Consider the following 22,733-nt stretch of genomic DNA (forward strand, 5'->3'; position numbering starts at 1 on the left):
ATATTGCTGTATGTTGCGAAACCAACAGCGCTCGAAGTATTTGGCATGTTTCAGTGTATAGTCGAAGAACGCAGAATTACGACTGTAAGATGCGTTTAAACATCAAGACTACTATCAGCAATGCCCCCGTCCTTGCAATATATAATCTCAGCAAAGAGACAAATGTCCTAGCGGATTCCTCAGGTATGGACTTAGCGCTGCACTGTTCCAAAAGCATAGGTCTGAGAGGCGATCTGTAGCTTATAGTTGAAGGTGAATAGCTTACTGGGAAACCAGGTACTCACAAATTGACAAAAGGTCTAGGAGCTGCCAATGGCTGTGGAGAATTACATGATTTAGTTTATGGTTAAAAAATAACCGTTTGAACAGATCACCATTCATCTTTCGGGAATGGTACCAAAGACATTTGGGTGATATCATACCAAGATTACGAAGCCAGTGTTTTAACAGACGCCCTGTCTCTATCTCCTGGCATCGAGAACGAGAGTTCCAGCAGGCGGCAATGATGTTGGGGTTCATACTATGTCCATCTGCCCCAGCTTAGTGGGTGAAAAACAAGCAATAAACTAGTTGAACAGGCCATAAAAGCGTTGATGATCTTTGAGAGAGTTCTCTCAAAGGTCATGAATGCTCTAATGGACCTGTAGTCCTTTACTGGACAGTTGAAGCCTTTTGCCTCTGAACTGTCGCAGATCAGATGCACATTTTTAAAATGCCGCAAAGTTGTCATGCCTTATGCGGCAAGTGCAGAAATGCTAAGCAGACTACATGCAAGACACATGGGTGTCAATAAATGCAAAACAAAAGCAGATATTTTTGATGTTCTGGCCAGGAGTGTTGGAATACATTAAGAACATGATCATGTGATTGGAAGCATGCAAGGTTCATTCGTATTCCCAACCGAAATGGCCTTTAATTACAAAAAAAAAACTAAAACATTCTGGCCACACCACTGGCCACAGGGGGCAAAGCATGGCGCACACTTGCTTGCCCTGTGCTTTATTTCCCGCCTTCCATGGAGTGTGGCTTACTCTTTTTCTGCCGAGTCCGACTTCAAACCAAGCGCTGTCAGCCTAAGCTCTCGGGCGTGCAGGCTGAGGTGCGCCTCGGCTACCAACGTTCCGGTTACAGTCTTCTAGAACACCGTAGACCGCCGAATGGAACATCTTCCTGGCATAGTACAGGTGGTGGCGTTACCCCTACCTGTTAGCCCTATAGGCCACTAAGGCACGTTCATATGGGTTGGTTGAAGCGGGGCTTTATATATAAGCTGAGGAAGTAGAAAAATAAAAGAACGCTCGGTCACCCGCAGCTAATGCTTTCGCTCAATATTTGGTTTAGCAGCGTTGAACCCTTGTAATGTTTTAACTGGTTCTCCTCTTCGCATCTGCAAGCTGTGTTCGCATTCATTTGCGTGCAATTAAATGTCGAGATGAGATATTAGAGGAAGGCATTGAGGTTTGCATGCACCCTGATACGTGTTTTAAAGGCCCACTGTCCACCCTCCGGTCGAAAATATTTTCTTCCCCGGTGACTGTGAGACTTCGCCCCTGGAACGCAAGGCCGCAAAATGTTTTTGAAAAGAGTAACTAATAACGCAGTTACAGCCTCCGCAATCACCCGATTCTATCCTGCCTCTCTCCTTCCGTTCCCTCGCAAAGGTTTTTCACTCTCCTGCCCGAGGTCGTCTAGCCTCCGCAATACAAATTCCCCTTCCTCCTCCGCGTTTGGCGGGAGGTGGGGCGTGGCTCTCCGCGAGCGTGAAAAAAAAAAAAAAAAAAAAACGGTCGAGGGAGCGCGCGCCGCTGGATTCAGTCTGGCCGTGGCGGGGGAAAAGCGCGCTGCGAGCGGTAGACACCCATCCTTCTCCCGTCAGTCAGCGAGACGGACCAATGGACGTCGTTCGCGGTACGTACGTCATTATCGGGGCCCGTCGGGCCAGCGCAGGAAACGGTGAAGCTGCCTTCTCAAAGGAGAGCATGAGGGAGCTTTGAATTGTATTTTCGATGCTTTGCGGCGCGTGTGTCGCTGTAGAATTTTGCACAGACTATCTCCGGTACCTGATCGAAACACTGTGCTCCTTTTCTTAAAAGGGCCTTCCCTGGACAGTGGCCCTTTAAAGGCGCTGCGATGTATCGGTAGGCGTTAAAGAAGTGTACATTCCTATTTTAGAAATCGATGCGATGGGAAATGACCTGGTCATTCACCACTATTCTATCGTTGCGTTTTGGCCAGCAACGATTCGCCACTGTGATCACTTAAGTTGATTCTGATCAATGCGTAGATTGCAGCAAGACGCAATCGTGGCACACACCGCATGGCACTTTAAAAAAAGCTTACCTTTCTCTGCACAGCAGTGCAACCAATGACAAAATAACAGTTGTTCACAAGGCACACCGAGCTCTCCACTAATTGCACAGATCGATGACTGCAAAAACAATTTTTATGGCTGCAGTGAGTGATGGGTAGAATGTAGCCATGCCAACAAACACGAAACGAACTCGACCGCAAAGATCAGATGCGCGTCTCAACACTGCAGCCGATCGAGCCGGCACGTCAACACTCCCGTCCTTTTGCAAGTGCCCACAAGCTGAAATCCTCTCACAAAGGTCATTTATCGGTGCTTAACACTTGCGTCACGTATTGAGAGATTCTTCCAATGGACTACAGTGTACAGCGGCACACCTGATGGCCCGACGCCCGACCGGCGCATCTTTTGCCACGATGACAGTGGGCGCCTCCGGCGACATGGTTGCCAGCAGGGCCACAATGACGTCATGTGAATAAGCCCTAAAGCGGCGCAGGCGCTCTGGTTGCGAGAGTGCGAGCTCCACCACAGCGGCAAAAGGCAGCATTCCTGAGGCAGGCAATGTGCGGAAATGGCTTTCTGTGCATGCGAGATTTCTGTACACATTAAAGAACCCCAGGAGGCCAAAATTAGACTAGTTTTCTACGTGAGTGGTCTCATTTTCACATAGCGTCAACGCACTAGTAGACTGTTCAAGCGAAGTTTCAGTGCGTGCGTAGACTCAAATGTTGGGGCATGCGCGTTGGAACCAACCATTTATCGTAAAGTGGCTGTATAGTCAAACATGATCTCAGTAGTACCGCGGATGAACGAAACAAATCTTAATCTGAATGAATTTTACGGCGTTAAGCAGCCAAATTCATTTTTCCGCACGTCATGCCTTGAAAACTCTTCAGGGGCCTATCTATTGAAGTGCGTCGGCGGGACCTCTCTAAATGTCTTTACGAAAACGTTTCGTTCGTTTTGAAGTATTCCCTCGTGGCAGTTTCACTTTAAACTAAGTAGCCTCTACCTAATAACGATAGAGCTCAACGTCCGTCCAATTTTTCCTCTATCATTCTACGTTTAACGTCTCACCGCTGTCCAAGTGCTCTGAAAGAGGCAGTACTTTAGGGTCGAGCATTCATTTTTGCCAAGTGGTGCTCTTTCCCGAGCATGTACGTTTCTCGCACAGCACATGGGCACGTGTAGCATGGGTGCTCTAATTAGCCGTCATGGCAAGCGTCAACAGTCCTTGGTGGACGCTAAAGAATACTCCAGATACTACATTACGCGTGTTTATCATCTCCCAGATTTGCCGCTACACAACCACCAAGCAACATCACAATCGAGACGCCGTTCGAATGTCCCCTCACGGTTGGTGGTCGTGCAGAGCTTATGATGCACTGTACATAAAGTTCAGAACTTGAAGCCGCACGGTTGCGGCTCTTCCATGCGGGCTGATTCGTGGCAACCGAAAGACATCGCGAACATTTTGTAGTTCTTCGCAGGCACATTGCAGCGGAGACGTGGGCCCGCGAGATATCCAGTCGGCGTGATGTCGTCGAACTTGCATTTTGTCATGCAGCGACCCACGAAGGCGAGTTGCTCCCCAGTCAGGTTCACGTCTGGCAGCCTCAAGCTTCGCTCATCGCGGTACAGGGTCCAGAACATGTCGCGTACTGTGTTGATTGCCACCATGTCTGCCACGCTCTCTAAGCCAACAAATCGGCTTCCTCCTGCGGGAAGCGGATGTCCTGCCTGCAGCAAAATTGGCAGCCCATAGCATTGTAGTTTTCTGCTAATATTTTAAATAATTCACATCTTTAGTTCCCTATGGCAGTATCACTACCGCTCTTCAGCGGACCGTTATAGGGCTGTTGCTTACATCTACCGTTTATATCTACCGCGTGCCGTCAGTACGCATGCGCAGGTCGCCTTGGGGACGCTAGATGGTGTCACGTGCCTGCTACATGCCGGCGCGGGGCGCATCAGTACGTGAGTCGCTAATAGAGTGCGGTAACGGTGGACGGTAGCGGTAAGCGCTGGCGCTTTGCGAAAAGTGTCTTCAGCACGTGAGTGCGGGGAAGAATTCACGTGCAGTGTTTTATTGTTCGGAAGCTTAGACAATTCCTATCAATATGCTTAACTATCTTACAATAGTCGAAAGCTGCCCTACAATTAAAAGGTGTTCCATAAAGCTGGACTCCTTATGAGAACATATTAGGGGCAGTGCCTCTTAGCTGCGGCATCCGTGTTACGTGAAGCGTATGCAGTTTGTTCGGTCGACAAGGCGTCGGCGTAGTAGCGGTAGTAGTAGAGTAATCTGCACCGCGTGTCGGAAGTATTCGTGCGCAAAACCCTGGCTGGTCGACAGGCTTATGACGTAACAACTTCATAAGCTCGTTTGGTAATTTGAAACACCCGACATTCAAAATAAAGCAGTATAACTAATTTGGGAAGGGTCCACATGAAGCCACAGTGATAATGAAGAGGAGGCTCCTCTAACTAAGGTATTTCAAGAAAGTAATTCGATGATATCAATTTGTGGTGCCAAGAAGTTAGAGGGGCCCCTAGCAAACGCGTCGTGGTGCGTATGACTTACTAACGTGTTCTTGGGATGTGTACTGATATTACAGAATCACAATGAAAATTATTTAAACAAGAAAAACAAATCGCGCAATGAAATGACGGTGTTAAATGTGGTTTGCCTCTTCTTAAGCGTCCGCCAAATTATTATTTAATCTATGAGTTTTAATTTTTATTAGAGGCTATTTTGAGATACAAGAAACTGCTCGCAGAAGCTCAGAAGAAAAACATGCGTGCTTATTTCGATTGATAGTATGGGAGAAATATGAAAGCTGGCCGATCCTTTGAAGATGAAAAAAATAATGCACCAGCTGTTCTTTTCTGTGTTAATGCGGTATTCAGGTATAGATAGTGGTCACGGGAATTAATGATGCCAGTAAGAGAGTCAGTTACTCTGGGAAGAAAGAAGGTGGATGTGTGCTGCTAAAGCCTCGTCATTGGCATTTGCGGCAGACAAGAATTAGCTGGGGCTTAGCTTTAATTAAGCCCGACAGGTTGCTGAAGCAGTAATAGCATGGTTACGCTATAGTTCAGCTCGTAGCTAGCCAATTGTGGTGTACCATGTTGACCGTACGATTAACACAGGACACACATCCTGAGCGCGCCGTCGAGCGAGATGCTGTTCCCGTTCTTTATCTGTCTCTAGCCCGCTGTCGTTTCCTGGCTTCATCGAGACGGCGTGACTTTTCTTTCTGCTTATCAGGATGTATAGCGAGTGCCTCAGCTGAGCAAGCTCGCGCATTTATATACCCATCGTTTTCCTTCTCTTCCTCTCAACTGCGAGAGAAGAGGCGACGCTCTACAAATCTTTACTTTCCAGCGTTTTTAAAACAACCAGCAGTTATCTGGCCTAGGCGCAGATGGAGACAAAGTAACTATTAGAGCGCTAGACATATTTTGAATGCTTTGTCTAATTGTATGCATTGTCTAAATCGACTTCATGTGTCCAGCGATAAAAAATAGCTCGAACGTGTTCTCATGTGTTCGCACAAAATATTTGAATTTTCTTTTTAAATTGGTTGCTGGCAAGTATCTATTTAACAAGGCCTGTGTTTTTTAACCTTAAGCGTTTCTAACGTCGCGCACTAGTGTCGAAAATAGCCTGAAAAAGGTAGTAGAATTAGAATGATATGAAGCCACGATTAATATTACTTGACTAGTTCTGAGGGAGTACCGTGACATCACAAATGGTTTTTTTAAGCTACGTTCAAGACAAACATTTCGCGAGAATTAAATATTTCGAAGCATACGCAGCAGTCCTCGATCAATTTAATGCATGTCATCATCATCATCATCATCATCATCATCATCATCATCATCATCATCATCATCATCTGCCTGACTATACCTACTGCAGGGCGAAGGCCCCTCCCATATTCCTCCAATTAACCTGGTCCTGTGCGAGCTGCATCCACTTGACCCCTGCGAACTTCATAACCTCATGCGCCCATCTAATTTTCTGTCGCCCCCTGCTACGTTTTCCTTCTTTTGGAATCCAGTTTGTTGCCCTAAGCGACTATCGGGTGTCCTTTCTTCGCGCTACATGTCCTGCCCATGCCCGTTTCTTCGTCTTGATTTCCATTAGAATGTCAGTGACTTGAGTTATTTCTCTGACCCACCCTGCACGTTTCCTATCTCTTAACTTTATCCCTGCCATTTTTCTTTCCATAGCCCTCTGCGTTGTCCTCAACTTAAATAGAACCCTCTTTGTTAGCTTCCATGTTTCAGCCCCATAGGTGAGTACAGGCAAGATCCAACTGTTATATACTTTCCTCTAGCGATACCGGTAAGCTGCTAGTCATAATCTGCGAGTGCTTGCCAAATGCGCTCCATCCGAGTCTTATTCTCCTTATTCCCCTTTCATGGTCCGGATCTGCGGTCACTACCTGTCTTGAATAGATATATTCGCCTACTACTTCCAGTGCTTCGCTACCTAACGTAAACTGCTGTTCCGCCCTAGGCTATTGATCATTACCTTAGTCTTCTGCATATTGATTTTCAAGCCTACCTTTCTACTTTTCCTGTCTAGGTCATCAATCATTATTTGCAGTTCATCCCCCGAGTTGCTTAGCAAGGCAATGTCATCAGCAAATCGCAGATTACTGAGGTATTCTCCATTTACTCTTATCCTTACCTGCTCCCATTCCAAGTCTCTGAATACTTCTTCTAAGCAAGCTGTGAACAGTACTGAGGAGATCGTGTCTGCTTGCCTAAAGCCTTTCTTTAAAGGAATTTTGTTACTTTCTTTATGCAGAACTATGGTGTCTGTGCACCCTCTATATATATCTTCCAGCACTTTCACGTACGGCTCGTCTACACCCTGACGTCGCAATGCCTGTATGACCGCCGTGATTTCTACTGAGTCAAATGCTTTTTCGTAATCAATGAATGCTATTTATAAGGGCTGGTTATACTCCGAGCATTTTTCAATCACCTGGTTGATGGTATGGATGTGATCGATAGTAGAGTATTCTTTCCGAAAACCTGCTTGATCTTTTGCTTGGTTGTAGTCTAAAGTTGCCCTGATTCTATTAGTGATTACTTTGGTAAATACTTTATACGTAACAGACAGTAAGTTAATTTATCTGTAATTTTTCAAGTCCTTGGCGTCCCCCCCCCCCCCCCCCCGTTTTTCAACAAATCTATAGTTACCTGATCCCCTCTAGCTGCTTTCCCCCTTTTCATAGTTTCTAATGCTTTCTTAACTTTGTCCTTCGTCACTGGCGGAACGTCTGACGGCATTTCCCTACCGCCAATCTCATTATTGTAGTGACTTCGTTGGCTGCTGTAGAGATCAGTATAGAACTCCTCGGCTACTTTGACTATCTTGTCCATATTTGTGATGACATTGCCCGCCTTGTCCCTTAGCTCATACATCTGATTTTTGCCTATGCCCAATTTCTTCTTCATCGCTTTAAAGTTTCCCCTGTTCTTTACAGCATACTCAATTTTCTACATGTTATACTTCCTTATATCGGCCACTTTGCGCTTATTGATTAGCTTTGATATCTCTGTCAATTCTATCTGGTCTGTTGGATTGTAAACTTTCATACTTTAGCGTTTCTTAATCAAATCCTTCGTCCCCTTAGCTTACCGGTGTCCTTTCTAACTATCCTACCGCCTACTTCTACAGCGCACTCAGTAATATCTCTGAAATTATTGTTCATTGCTTCTAGGCTAATGTCTTCATCCTCGTTTAGAGCTAAATACCTATTCTGTAGCAAGATCCTGGACTCTTTTTCCCTCCCCCTCAGCGCAAATTCGTTGATGAACTTCCTTCTTACTAATCTGTTTCGTTCCCTTTTCAGATTTAGACTGATTCGAGACCTTACCATCCTGTGGTCACTGCATAGCACCTTCCCAATTACCTCTACGTCCTGCACAACGGCGGGGTTAGAACACATTATGAAGTCAATTTCATTTTTAGTCTCCCCGTTAGGGTTTTTCCATGTCCACTTCCGATTCTTCCGCTTGCTGAAGAAGGTGTTCATAAGTTATTGCGTTCTGCAAACTCAACTAGTAACCCTAGTACCCCCCCCCCCCCCCCCCCTGCTATTCCTAGAACCAATGCCATAATTACCCACTGCCTGATCTCCTGCCTGCTTTTTCCCTACCTGCGCATTGAAGTCGCCCATTATTACAGTATACTGCGTCTTTCCTTTCCGCATTGCCAATTCTACATCTTCATAGTATGAAGTTTTCGACTGCCTGGTCATCATAACTGCATGTAGGTGCGTAGGCCTGTACAACCTTAAGTTTATACCGCTTATTAAGCTTAATTACGAGGCCTGCCACCCTCTCATTTATACTATAGAATGCATATATGTCATAAAAGTTTCCTAGTCTACAAACTACATAGCTTATGCTCTAATGCAATTCTGCGATATGGAACACAACACAGCTCTACAGGCTGTTTGATTTCCATAAAATGCATCTTCATTCATCGTTACGTTCCGCAAAAAGCATGCAGCCATACCCTTTCATGAGATTCCTGCAGACACTGCACGGCTAAGTCGTAATTCATGGTGGTCCACTCAGAGTAGCACTGGTCGGGCCCTCTGATGTCGAACGCCTTCATGATCTCGTGGCTCAATGCCTGTAATGAATGCGTGCTTGCATTAAGCTAACGCGCTGTTCCGCAAAAGCATATTTCGCATGATAAGATCGATCACCCTTTTTCGCACCTCATATTTTAATTTTGGAGCTCCATTCGCTGGTAACTTTAATTACATCTGCTGCCACAGGAAGTTAAGCAGTGTTCGGAGTGGGCATTACGACTGTTGGCGCGCAGCCCACTGTGGTCGTTCAAATCCGCAAAGAGCTTGCAGATCGCCTGTGCTAGGGAAGCTATTCTCTAACAACTTCTCAGGGACGACTGAGAGTTTAGCGCTACCCCTTACCGCTACCATCTACCGCTATCGGGCGAGCGTCCCTACACATGTGCAGATCACCCCGAGGGCGACAGATGGCGCCACGTTCCTGTCAAATTCCGGCGGATTCCGCACGCAGAGAACAATCAGCGCGTGTTGTGCTGACGGCGCGCGGTAGCGGTAGACGGCCGCGGTAAGCAGCAGCGGTAAATTAAAAGTTTCTTGCACCTCTTTCATGACACTTTTTCGAAGAAATTACCTTCTTCATAGGGCAGCGTTTCTTTTTTGTCCAAGGTGATCCGAAACACACACCACCAATGAGAGTCACGTGGTAGAGTATGAGTTAAGCCTGGTTCACATGCAAGCAAAAACGCTAGCGATTTCTGCCGCGGCGACGCAAAAACCTGTTCTCAGCTGTCGCGGCGGCTCGAGCGGCGAGAGCGACGTATATTCCGTTTCATACGTCAAGTGCAACACCACCAAAGCTACAGCTCTTGTTCGCGCTCTCCGCATCCGCGATAAAAAATAGTGCCTGCTCTTGACGAGAGAAAATAATAGTTGCTTTGTCTGCAAGCCTAATACATTTTACATTTGCCATCAAATTTATAAAAAGCACCTTTTTTTTAGGGAGAAAAGGTCGGATTCGGCTAATTTGTATGTTTCTTTGTGTCGTTTTTGTTCGTGCCGCGTTTTGCTTGCCTCGCAACCTTGCCAACTGTGCCACCAGATGGCGCTGGCTGTGCCCTCCGCGCTGCGCATCTCTTTTTGAGAAAATGGTTCTTTGGTGCGCATTTTTTCTATAAGATTCGCTCTGTGAAGATGTCTAAGCATGCGAAGCATGTTATTGCAAACGTGTTCTCAAAATAGAGCCCGTTTCGGCAGGAACCACTCGCCTACAGAACGAGCGCGTAGTGATACGCCTCCTGTTTTTTTCTTGCGAACTACTTGCGTAGCTTTCGCTGCGTTGGACCTGATGTATGAAACGGAGTATAGTTCCAACTCGTTGGACATATTTCGCTCTTGTCGCTGCCGCTCGCCGCTCAGTTCGCTCAATCGCTTGCATGTGAACCAGACTTTAGGAATAAGTGTTGGCGGTAACACGTTACATGTAACGGCGTACCAGTTGCGCGTTACTTTTTTCGGCAACCTAGTAACGTACTTGTTATCATTTCGTAACCGTACGGGTAACGTACTTTAACATTTTTCGGTAACTTGATGTGCCACGTTACTAGATTGCTTTTTACTCGAATTCTTGCGCCCCTTTTTCAGAAAAGAAAACGCAGAGCAGCTAAAGTGACGTAGCAAATATAGAAAATATACACGTGGTCTCGACATCCATTTTTGCTCCTCGCATGCACACCAGAAAACACCTGCCCTTGACGACGCACCCAACTAAGAATGGACAGAATACCCATAGGACACGAAATACGTGCACGAGCACATTCACGCACTCGTCTGTTTAAGTTCAACAAGTTTTAGTTATTAGAAAGTTGTCGCTGCAATAATCTTGCGGTGTTTATCAACTTTGTTTTCAAAATAATGTTTTTTTCTTTCTATCTGCAACTGTGGCTACATTTATGATTATTGAACTCCTGAGCGAGGCAGACACCTTCTGAACACCTTCTTAGCACCTTCTTATCTGAACACCTTCAGATAAACACTTGTATTCTTTTTTTGCGGTAATTATATAGGTTCAGGGCAATAAAGATTGTTTATGAGTGTAAATATATTTTTCCGTAACTAGGCCGTTTAGCATTTCTTTGTTGCTACACAATTTGCGCGCATATATACTCTGTTAGTAGAAGCACACCGAGCATTTTGGAATATTACATTTTTCAGAAGTACAGTGAAGTTGTTGAGAGTTCAGCGATGTTTTCTTTGCGAAGTTAGACTTGATGTCATTTTGGTGTTTATTGTGACGTCCAGAAAATGGCTTCGTCATCTGCTACAGAGTTAAAAGACATCACATGTAACCCTGCAGGCAACTTTATGCCACTATAAAATTAATGAGCCCCTGCACATTTGTGCAAAGTATTCTAGTTAAATCAGGATTTCGTGTAAATAATAGTTTCGGCTAGAAGTGTTATGGGAAGTATGGGCTTTATAAAATTGTTAACGTGAGTCCTTAAAGCGAAGAAGCACTGATTAAAGTTTATGGCCATGGAGTAATAACTAAGTAAGGTCCAGTACTTTTTCGGTAACGGTATAGTAATGCGTTACATTTTTGTTGGTAGCGTAGAGCGGCAATTCATTAATTTTTGTTTGGCGTAGCGAGTAACGTATTTAGTTACTTTTTTAGGCAACGCCAACCACTCTGGTTAGAAATAGGTGTCCCTCCATATGGAGCAGTTCCCGCCATTTAAAAGGTTGTACTGCGTGAGTTGGGGGCGTGATCTACTCCATCACTCAGTGTGGCACGCCGCACATCGTCTCTACTCTGCACACTCTGGACTGTCAGGCGACCACGCTTTCCTTCTCGCCCCTTGACACCTTCTGTCTCTCTGCTCTACCTCCGTCCTCTCTTGCGCAGCTGGAAACTGATTTCATCACCCCGTGTAGAGACAGACAAGTCGACAAGACCCAACCTGTGAGGGACGTAGTCATATGATTACTCACTGACCCACCTCATGGTGCGCCGTCACAGTGATTGTGTGCCAGTGTCCTGGTTACAATATTGGTTAAATCAACAGGTTTTCCGCAGTGCACAACGCGACGTCAAACTGGCTTCACACGGCGCTGTCAATGCCTGCACTGTTTTTTTTTTTTTTTGCGATAAACTGTGTTCCAATCTTAAGGCCTTTAAATTAATAACTGAAGTATTTTATTTCATTTGTTCAACATAAAAGTGCGGAAAAGGATTCACCGCAGATAAAATTGCCAGTGCAGCACTCGCAGGGCTATACTGGGGGATCTGAACATGAAAAGCAATTTACCAGAACATACTACATAAATCATACACCAGTTGCATCTTCCAAATCAAGAATACAAAATACTCACTTATGAAAGAATTCTGATGTTCTGATCTATTTGCATCCGTATTGCACTGAACTTTCAGGAACCACTTAAAAAAATAGATGGTCGCAAAAAATAAGTCCATGATTTTCGTCACCCTCGGGAGATTTAAAGTTTCAGACGCGTAGTAATATAGATCCGCTAAGCAGCGTAAGACCATGCGGCCAGAAGAGCTACGGTAGAGGTTGCACCTTAATATATTTTTTAAGAATTGCGCTGGTCCACGCAATGCAACGCCAGGAGGTTCTGGGTACTTACATCGCCTAATGTGCCTACGGTCAAAGCCGGAATGCCATCAGCATACAATGAAATGGGAAGCAATGCCCCCGCCGGTATGATGATGCTGTTGCTAAGCTTTGAGTAGTACGGAGCCGCCCTGCTGGTGTTGAAGAAGGTGTGAATCTGGTCTCTCCACTTTTGGCGAGCTCGCCCTGACAGTGCTTTGAACCATGCGTCCAAGAAGCGGCCTGTTGCGGACATGTCCGGGAAATCACCTGCGCACGCGAAAAGTGGTGCCCTCACTGTCAGATTGTAGCTACTGGTATGCTACAGTCGTTACTGAGACCAGTCGGAAAATCAAATTTAAATTCTTCTGTATACTCATACTTAATGGGCTATAATACGGCAAGCAACATCGTTATAAACAGTTTGCATGATATTAGCATGATATTAGGCTGCCTCTAGACTAACTGCACATTGGTGCGGTTTTGAACCTTGCCACTATACACTTTGTTTGATTCAGTTAGCAATATTATTTTGAAGCGAGTTACGAAGCAATTATATGACACAAAAAGATCTGGAAAATGACGTGTTGCAAATGCACTCGTCTCTGAACTGTTCTTGTACAGCGCTATGTTTTGGTACGAGGAGTTTATTTTGCCGTACCTTTTAGTTCACTACTTGTACCCTGATTGTCCTAGAGGAAAGAAACACAGTACTTTACACGTAGCTTTATATCACACACAGACTATCCTACACAAGACAGCACGCTCTTTTACAGGTTATTTTAAGATTGCTCCTAAAACTGTTCATCGAAAGAGGTGTGCGGTTACATTTTTGCGTTTAGAACATGTACTCATGAGAAAGAGACGTATGTGGAAGGAAGGTTGCAAGATTAAGAGTAGTAAAGTTGACCTCACACTAACCACCTGTGATGACGCATTGAGTGTGGCTGCCCATTCGTTCTTCTGGAAATAAGGTAGAACCTAGCTGCAGCTTCAAGGAAATATTTTAAGTTCGTCATCTAGCCTATAGATTGTTGTGGAAAACATTTATTGTCAAAAGCAACCATATTTAGGACGCGTTTTCCCTTCAGCAATATTTTTTGCCAAGCGAAGCGGAGCTGTACTTCAAAATGCATTTGACAATAAAATGAGCACGTTGCCACGCATCCGTGCATATCCGCAGGTCTGCTCTGCTTTCCCTAGCACAAAACCCGTACGAGTCACAATAACCTCATACAAATATCTCATAACTCATACTAAACTCATACAAATCTCATGCAATATAATATATTTCTCATATGTTGAATGGTATTTGTATGAGATGATATGAGATTGATGTGAGTTTAGTATGAGAAGTCTGTATGAGGTTATTGGGAATCAGAGTTTTTTCACTAGGGTTATTTCACTAAAATGTTCGCTGGAATCGACATGTTCTCATATTCACGCACACATTCACACGCATGAAGGCGTATTGGCGATGCCGATACTGGCTGTACACTTTTTAACGGGAATACCACGACGTCAACTTCAGGTCAAGCAAAAAGAAAAAAAAAAAAAGAAAAGCTTTCGACAACGTTTTAGGCACTCTAAGGATGTCTTGATGTCAAATACGACTGAAATTGCTTGATGGTGGTGAAGACAGGGCTGGCTACCTATGGACAAGGCGCAGATGTAAGCTCCCGTCTCCTTCCGAGCAAGAGCGGCGATCGATCCCTATCTTGTAGCACAATTTGATTGTTGTGCATGACGACAAAGCGACGGTGCAGTTCCTCATTGAGTGTGAAAATCGCCCCGTGGCACTGTCACAAGCTGCCTCACATATACGGGATCTCCCCGCAATCCCCTCGCTTCTCGAAGCATGCTCCGACATGACGCTTCGGGGCAGCGACCGGACAAGCGCGGCTGCAGTGCAGCACGCCCGCAGCAGTGCGCTCTGGTAAGCTTCAGTCTTCCGGGCCTCTCACGCGGCTGCTCGCGCTGGGAAAGCGTGTTGTTTTTCACCGAGCCCGCGATCCACTCATCGTTCTCCTCATCTGTACGGCCGCCGCTACCGATCAACTCTGTGACTTCGACGCCTCATCTAACAAGAAAGCTGTGAAAATTCTTTTTTTGCCACATACTGTCGGTTAATTGAACATTGTTTTCGCCTTTGTTTTAACCTTGATCAGGCTTATTATTACTATATCTGAATACTTGCCTTGTTATCTCTATAATTTTCTTTTATCGCAGTGTTTGTTCATTGTCGTTTTTCCTCTTGTCATTTACCGAGTCGTCTTTTATCTAGAACTCAAAGTTTTGCCAAATTTAGTTGTAAGTTCAGCGAGCATGCAAGAAAGAATTTTGGAATCCATAAAGAAGTGTACATGTCATGTCGTGTATTGCAAGCCCGATTTTCGTTCCATTATTTATCAGCCGTGACGCGAGAGAAACTTTGTAAGGACTTGTACGATGTCTTTCTCCCGATCCCATTGTACAGATCGTTGTACTGTGCAGGTCCATGGAATTCAGCCCTTAAACGAGTAAAAAATATGGCTGTACCAGGGGGAGCAAAAACTTTCTTTTTCAAGCTCCAAGCAATACACTACAAGTTTAGACCTAATTATAAATGAAGGTTTTCTTTGCAACTTGGGGAAATTAATCGCTGCTTCGTATGCCGCCAGCCGGAAACTATCGAAGTTTTCTTGCGTCTGTTGGGAAGCCGTTTTCTTCAGAGACAATCTGCAACGAACGATTAAAAAAGACCTACTCGTGGATGCATTCGGAATTAGGTTTTTGCCAACTGAAAATGATGATGGGCTACCGCTGGACATGATCATGTTATTGTGCCTGCACAGTATCTGGCGATCAAGAATGGCTTTCAGGCATGCAAACATTGATGCGAGGAAAATACGGCAGTAATTTCGAGCAGCCGTTGCGAGCGTTATTGATGTTTTCAAGACACAAAACCAAGTGGCTTAGTGGCTTCCGAGAATGGAAGTGTTGCTGCACTTGCCTGAATTTTAATGGATCCCCTTAATGCCTCATCATTGAGGTTGTCAGCAGAGATGCCACACTTTCGAGAGCGACATTTAAAAATAAATTGATAAACGATATCCCCCCCCCCCCCTCCCCCGCACTTTACCAACTGCGCCACGCCCCGGATCGTGAAACGCTCTTCATAATTCCCCTTGTCCACCGCGAGGATAGCGAGATTCCGCGAGGGACATACTGCGCCTTTCCTTTCATGTAAATGAATTATAGAACGCCGGTGAACTTTGATATGTTCAATGAAATTGTGGTTGTGTTCGACAAGGGGCGCGCGATGTACCGTTCATAATTTGCTCTTTCAACGGCAAATAATGTCATTTTCATTGCGCCTCTCGCCTGGGCGATGCCACTGCTGACGACTGCACACAGAAAACGTACCAGAAGCCGCGACTAATTACGGACACTTCATCGTACTCAATGTAATTAATATAATGTAATGGCTTTGATCATGGCAGTGATCACGAAGCCCGCGAGCCGTCCCACGCTTCCGTTTCCCACATTGCAGCACTGTGTCAATACTGTTAGGCGCGCAACGATAGACGGTCAAACCGCTCTACCTAGGACGAAGAGCGAGAATGAAATGCGAGCAGCAGTGCCTGACAAGTTTAGCTATTTGAGCGGACAGTAGGGAGGCTCGAAAAAGTGGGCAACTCAGTGACGTTTCCCCACTCATTGCGAGTGAGCACCACGCACCGTGTGCCATCGTTCAAGGGTCGAAAGCCCGAAATTCGCCGAAGTACGTCGCAAAGGCGTCAACACATCGTAGCGACTGAGCTGACGCTTAGAAGTCATTCCAAACCCCCAGTGTGGGTCCAGTTTTTTCCGATAACTTTTGATAAGTTTTTCCGGTAAGCTCAAAGTTTCATCTCGAATATATAAAGCTCAGTTGAGAGTCTTTGCATATTACTATATTCAACTCGAAATGGCTAAACAGGTTCATCTGGTGTTCGTTATTGTCTACGTAGGAAAATTTTACTTCCATATTCTGAGATAGAAGTCACAAGCTCCGAGGGAGACACCGAATGACGGCTGCTCTGCGTTAAAATCTAGTGAAATGTTTACTTTCCATGTATAAGCAAAATGCATGAAAGGGCTGTGCGAAAAAGCTGCCCAAGGACAACGTGACTGGCCCGCTAACCCAGTCATTTTTTCCAATGGTCTTTTTTTTTATGCGTTTTGAATAAATATAGTGAGGCCTGACCGCCTATTTACTCGTTTAATGCTGTACTCGTGACGCTGCCAAAAGAAGAAAGTATTATCCGCAGAGCCAATACTTTCTGGTTGCCTTCTTGTCAGCACTCTCTGTAGGGAGCTTATTATACGAGCTTTTGGTATCTCTTTCAAACAATATTCCGATTTCAATTTGCTCTCACGTAAGTACTCTTTAACACAACGCGGTGATGTACAACATGAACTAGTGGACGAGTTGGTCAGACATAATTACCTAGTGAGCAGCGCAACGGCACGAGGCCAAGAGGGAACGAAGGGACGAACACAGCGCTGTTTGTCCCTGCGTTCCCTCTTGCCATCGTGCCTTTGTGCTGCTACACTAGGTAACAACGAGAAGAGCGACACTGTGAGCCTGCACCAACCGAAGTGCTCGTTGACGAAGGTTTCATCCAGTCTTTCCTCCGGGCTGCAGATGTGAGCCTTCATTAAGTTCAGGATCTTCAGAAGAACGAACTTTTCCGTGTCCAGGAGGTACAGGTCGTGAACCAGCTGGGTTCTGAAGACTTCGCGCGCAGATTCAAACATATCCGTCGCTCGTCTCCGCGCACGCCACGTGACCACTGTGGTAGAGAAAATGGAAGGAGGCGCCAACAAGCCCGTTCAGCAAAGGATAACATTAGCCGGATGCTTCGTGACTTTTATCTAAGAGAGCATTATTCCTTGCGAAGAGGAAGCGAACTGCAACTTTCTTTTTTTTTTGTCAGCTTACAATCAGGATGCAGCATTCCGATGCTAATTAAAAAAAAAAAGGCAAATAGAATATACCTCCATCACTAGATATGACACTGCAAGTTCCGGAGCACTTGTCTACACATTTGTGTAAGCAAGAGAAATTAATAAGGAATGAGTCACATCTTTCACGCAGAACGAAAGCATTTTTCTTCATAAATAAATTAGTATAGCGGCTAAAGTGACCTGGAGAGGTTTTCATGTTGCTTCATATAGGCGGATACCCTTTTGCAATTTGGCGAACTATCAAACTCTGTGGTTAAATTATCTGATTGAGTTCTCTCTCTTCAGACCTAAAGCCAACATGATTATGTCCTCTCTGTTTCCTCCTAGTGACCTCCCATATTCCACTAGCCGCGTAAGGCTGGCGCACCACATTCGGACGGCTTACCGTGTTTTAGATGCAAAAATATAGAAAGTTCCTCCCGCTTGCATTGGTTCTCCTGTTGCATGTCGTAAAGTGCGTTATGTGCTCAACATTCATATTTACGAAGATAGTTATAACCTTTTATTTTAATTTCTTGCAGCACACCCGAGAATTTTCGCCCGCGCTTATTTGGGAAACTAGGTGAAATTATGCACCGAACTACCGAATATAAGGCTAACTTTGTGAAAGCAGCACTACATAACCGTAGACCCTGGAAGCTCCCTCAACGGTCATGGGCAATATAATGATCATATCTGCATTAGGGCACTTCGAAGTTAATTATTTGCTGCTTAGAGGCTATGCCTGGTCAAAACTTGAAAAAGTACACCAGGAGTTAGACCACTCAAGTGTTGCCTTGCCAGTAACAATGGTAGTATAATTGGGCTTAGTAAAAGCAATAAATATTTAAGCGTTAGCGCATTAAAGAAGACTTATTAATCCGTATAAACTAAAAAAAAATGACATCGCTTGTTTCGGATGTCTCAAAATAGTTCTCTTTTGCCGCGCATCATTCTGTAAACTTTGCATTGATTTCACAGACTATATATCCCTCAGAAGAGCAAAACATTACACACACCTTTCAATTCGCCTCTAGCATCCATACAGGATACGCATCTCTTGAAAAAAACAACGTAGGGACCTACCTGATCGTAGGTAGCGGCTATTGGCTGCGTATTCCATGACGCCGAGGACGTGATGGTAGCAGGCCACTTCCTTGGCCTGTCCGAATACCGCCTTTTGCGGTAACGCGTAATCGAGGAGGGAATCGAAAAGACCCCAAGCGAGCAAGGCGCGAAAGCCGTCTGGGCCCCAGGTGGATGATTTCACCAGATATGCAAGTGCTACGAGCACCTCCTGCTGGAACCGGATAGAGTCCAGGCCAATGTACGTGCCTTTGGTGTAGGTGCTCACTGCACTGATCCACTGGACTGCAAACGGTAAAAGCCACGCAGTTGTACTCGGCGCCATAGCCACAGCTGCCGTTCCGTCCGTTGCTCAAAAAACGCGAAGACCTTTGCTGCGAACACCCGAAACGTACAGTACGGTCCACTGTTAAAGGGAACGTGCGGTCGCATGGCATAAACACTTTGCAAAACGCTGCCGTCGACAAGTGGCGAGAATGGCCGGTACCATGTGCATGCTCGGTAAGAGCTGCCGGCCGCGCTTACTGCACATGCACCAATTGTGCGATCCTTAGTCAGCGGCTTTTTCGTGAATACTTTGCAAAGCCCGGCGTCCGCGTCATCTCATGTTCCCTTTAACAATGGACCGTATTGTACATAGAGTGAAGTATCGCACAGGAGGAAAGGTTTAAAGACTGCTGCCGACTAATTTGCATTTAAATGGAGCTGCGTCAAACTGAAGGAACATAATCCAATAAAACTTGTTGCTTGGATAGTTGGTTACACATTATTAGAATAAAAAAGTAGCGCAAAAAGGGATGACGACTGATGAAAGAGACCACCACGACGACAGAGGAAATAGCATTCGTGTTTGTGGTCTCTTTCTCCTGTCGTCTTTAAACTAACTTTTTATTCTACAGGGAAGGAATACAGATTGCGCAGAAAGCGAGAACGCAGGCTATCATAAAATAAAATTCCTCTGGAAATTCGCATACAACGCCTCCTGTTGTATGAAAAAACTTAAGCATGCTCCACGAATTCCTAAAGGCAGCAGTTGTGTGCCGAAATTTTAGAAAAACAATGCTGCCACTCAATGTTTATTGCTTTCAGCTTTATAATGACCATCCAAGGAGTGACAGGCGTTATAATGTATGATGAGGCAATATAGAACTGGGTAGGAACGGTAAAGTAAAATGAAGATCTTGGTCCCAATTAAGCAAAGGTGTTATTTTATAGTTAACATTTCAGGCTGTTGTGCGCTTGAACAAAATACTTCAACACTTTCTTCCGAGTCATTTTAGAGAAATGAGCTTGAACCTTCATTACTTCGACTTCGGAATCCCGCGCTCTACATGTGCATTCGCAAAACAACTATGCGCTTCCTTTGTGTAAGTCTGCGCCAACAACGGTTTCCGAGGGAGACGATCGAACGCATACTCCTCACCGATTGATAGTGCATGCCTTCGACTTCCGGTGATTAGTTTCTTTTTTCATTGTAAAACCTCTTTCTAGCCTAACGTAGTGGGTTTCACCAATTTCCGGATTCCGTTCTCCTAATCGGCGTAGCTGGGGCAACAATCAAGCCTAACTTAGCTATAGGTTACCGCAAGACTTGCTACAAGAAACCATACCATGAGTACGATCCCCATCACAAAAGTAAAGATCGAAGGTCGTTTTGCCCCATTAAAACCTGCATAAAGTGCTGGCTAGATATTGGTCTGGACGTGTCTGAACACAATGGCGTAATTCGCCCTTCCTGAGATGAATTGAAGTTGTTAGGTGTAGTTAATTCTCAGAACCCTAGCTAAGGATAACGTTCCGCACTGTGGCATGCTGAATGCATATTGGCCGAGATACCGAGACAGTTCGAGATACCACACGTAAAATTTGCGCTTAGGTTTTTTTTTTCTCGCTAAATTAGAAGCGCTCAGCCAGCGCTGCTTATAAAGGCCAACTGAAACGAGGTCTTACCTCTGGTGGTTAAAATGGTCCTCTTTAGCAATTGCAATTTCTGTTGCTGTTTGCCTTTAACTTGAATAAAAAGCAGTAAACATGCGCTTACCTGCCGTGATGTCTGGGTGAGTATGCTTGGCCATAGCTTCAATGGGTCGAATATCGAAGGAGTCTTCTAGTGGGGGAAGTTGCCAAACGGTGAAAACTGCGGAAAACAACAATTGACAGTCATGGATACGTAATGAGTGAAAGCTCTTTGTACTATATGAGAAACAGTGAAGACTTGAATTGTTTCACTTGAGGTTTAGCCTCATCAAGAGTGCTTATGAATATGTGTTCCTATAAGGTCATATTAAGCTATGGCTGATTTCTGACGCTGATTCGATGATCCAATTTTAACGTTGTCTTTTTTTTTTGTGTTTTACACCTTCAGCAATTAGAACGCTGATTTCGTGCATTTCGTGAGCTTAAAAATATGCGGAGGCTATTTACTGCTTCAACTACAGAGAACAAGACAGAGTATTTGCACCTGTGGAATGTGAATTTCTAACGCCGATGAATGAAGCGAACAAAATAATTCCTCGGCGTTCGCAAGCTTCTTTTCCCGACTGCGTAAGGCACCGTCCTGCAGAAAATATGGCGTCGACGTTGTGACCGAAAACTCACAGCCATATCTCTGGCTGCTGGTAATTGGCTATTCACATGGCCGGTCGATAACTGGTGACGTCACGAGACCGCGTGAGATGACCGATTTCTCGGGCGGTGCTGAAACGGCCTTCATCTTTTAGTCGGGAGATCTCTCGCGGGCCTTGATATTCCGATATTTAGACACTCTATTCTAAGGTCAAGCCGGCACGTTCACATATGGCTGGATTAAAACAGGGTTCTTTAGGTATGCCCGCTGCGGTCTCTCATATAATTTGCTATCTTGCGAGAGACCTCGCCGGGCATACCTAAAAAGCCTCGCACTGAATTTTTATCTGTTGTAGGCCGTCATTGCACCCGCCATCGCTTCGGTATTGGTGGACGACTGCTGTTGCGGCGCGCGTCTTTCTCTCCCTCTTCGTTTTTCTTTCTTGTCTATTTTCTCTTCTGTCCGCACGAGGCAGCGGAGGTGGCTCAGCTACAGAGCCAGTAGCAGGCCCGTGCATTTTATTTTCTTTCTTCCTACAGCCACAACAACAACAGTTATCTTGTGACTGCTAATTATTACATTTGTAGACTGTATATTATCGTATTTTCTCGAAACTAAGCAACCCTCAATTATAAGCACTCTCACCCTTCGCCTCTATTCTCGCTACTTTTTTAAAAATAAAGTTTGGACGCGAATGTAAGCACACCGTTTTTCCAAGCCGCGAGTCCAAAGTTGCCAAGCATCATGCTTTCTCACCCTGTCCTAAAGCCGGAGCTGCCCGAGATGGTGCGTCAACTGCGGCGTGAATAAAGTCCCTTTGGGGGTGATCTTTTTATTCGTGTATTGCTTTGTTCAGACACCACAAAATGGGTGGTGGCAAATAACGCTGGAAACCGGCCCAAAAGCGACACCGATAGCTCTGTGAGCGTGAGAAAATAGAGAGGAATGGAAAAGAAGATGGAGAGAAAAACGCGATAGCTTTATCAATCAACTTGCTATACTCATTTTTATTTATTAATCCTTCTGGGACGTAGAAGCGCTGCCAGCCACCTTGCCGAAACGCGTGGGCCTCAAGTTGCAGTCGTAGTTCGTCGGCAACATCGTTGCCGATCCGAGCCGGTGCGATGAAGATCTCGGAGGCCATGCCCTGTCTTATTCCGTGCGCCACACGCATGATCGATGGCGCTACGTGCACGACAAGCGAAGAGGAAGTACAGCGGAAAAGTAATTTGCCACTCGCTTAACTGCATGTTCTGTAATTCTGTCATTTACATGCTATTAATTATTATACGCCACACTACACTTCTCTAAGGGACATTTCTGACAGAACACCGCAATCAATAGACGCGCCTTTGTCAATTTCAAACCATATAGCTGGCGTGGTGGAGTACGTACGCTTCGGAACCTCGGACAAGCAGAGCCACATGGACGATTGAGGTAGGCATCACATGGATCGGGCGCCTTTTTCTCTAGACGCATGGCAATTAAGCTAGATGTCCCATTACGTGTAGCAACCTTGAATGTTAGAGGGCTTGGAGCCCGAAGGCGGCAATGCCAGTTGAATCGCCTGCTTCTAGATAATGAAATCGACTTATTAGCCTTTCAAGAGTCGAAGATAGAATCTCAGG

General features: G+C 45.2%; 1 protein-coding gene across 1 annotated transcript in view; it reads right to left on the reverse strand.

The window, feature by feature from the left end:
- Positions 1-3,706: 3,706 nt before the first annotated feature.
- LOC146179214 (neprilysin-1-like) overlaps positions 3,707-22,733 on the reverse strand; it is a 34,371-nt gene continuing 15,344 nt past the window's right edge. Inside the window, exons 6-11 of the mRNA XM_084580145.1 lie at positions 20,581-20,676; positions 18,540-18,824; positions 17,102-17,299; positions 12,535-12,752; positions 8,853-8,972; positions 3,707-4,048 (exon numbers count right to left, since the gene is read on the reverse strand). Of these exons, the coding sequence (XP_084436271.1) occupies positions 3,707-4,048; positions 8,853-8,972; positions 12,535-12,752; positions 17,102-17,299; positions 18,540-18,824; positions 20,581-20,676 (1,259 nt within the window). The remainder of the gene's footprint in view (positions 4,049-8,852; positions 8,973-12,534; positions 12,753-17,101; positions 17,300-18,539; positions 18,825-20,580; positions 20,677-22,733) is intronic.

Source organism: Amblyomma maculatum, chromosome 9 (assembly GCF_055883805.1).
Source record: "Amblyomma maculatum isolate TAMU_Amacu chromosome 9, ASM5588380v1, whole genome shotgun sequence".
Taxonomy (NCBI): Eukaryota; Metazoa; Arthropoda; class Arachnida; order Ixodida; family Ixodidae; genus Amblyomma; species Amblyomma maculatum.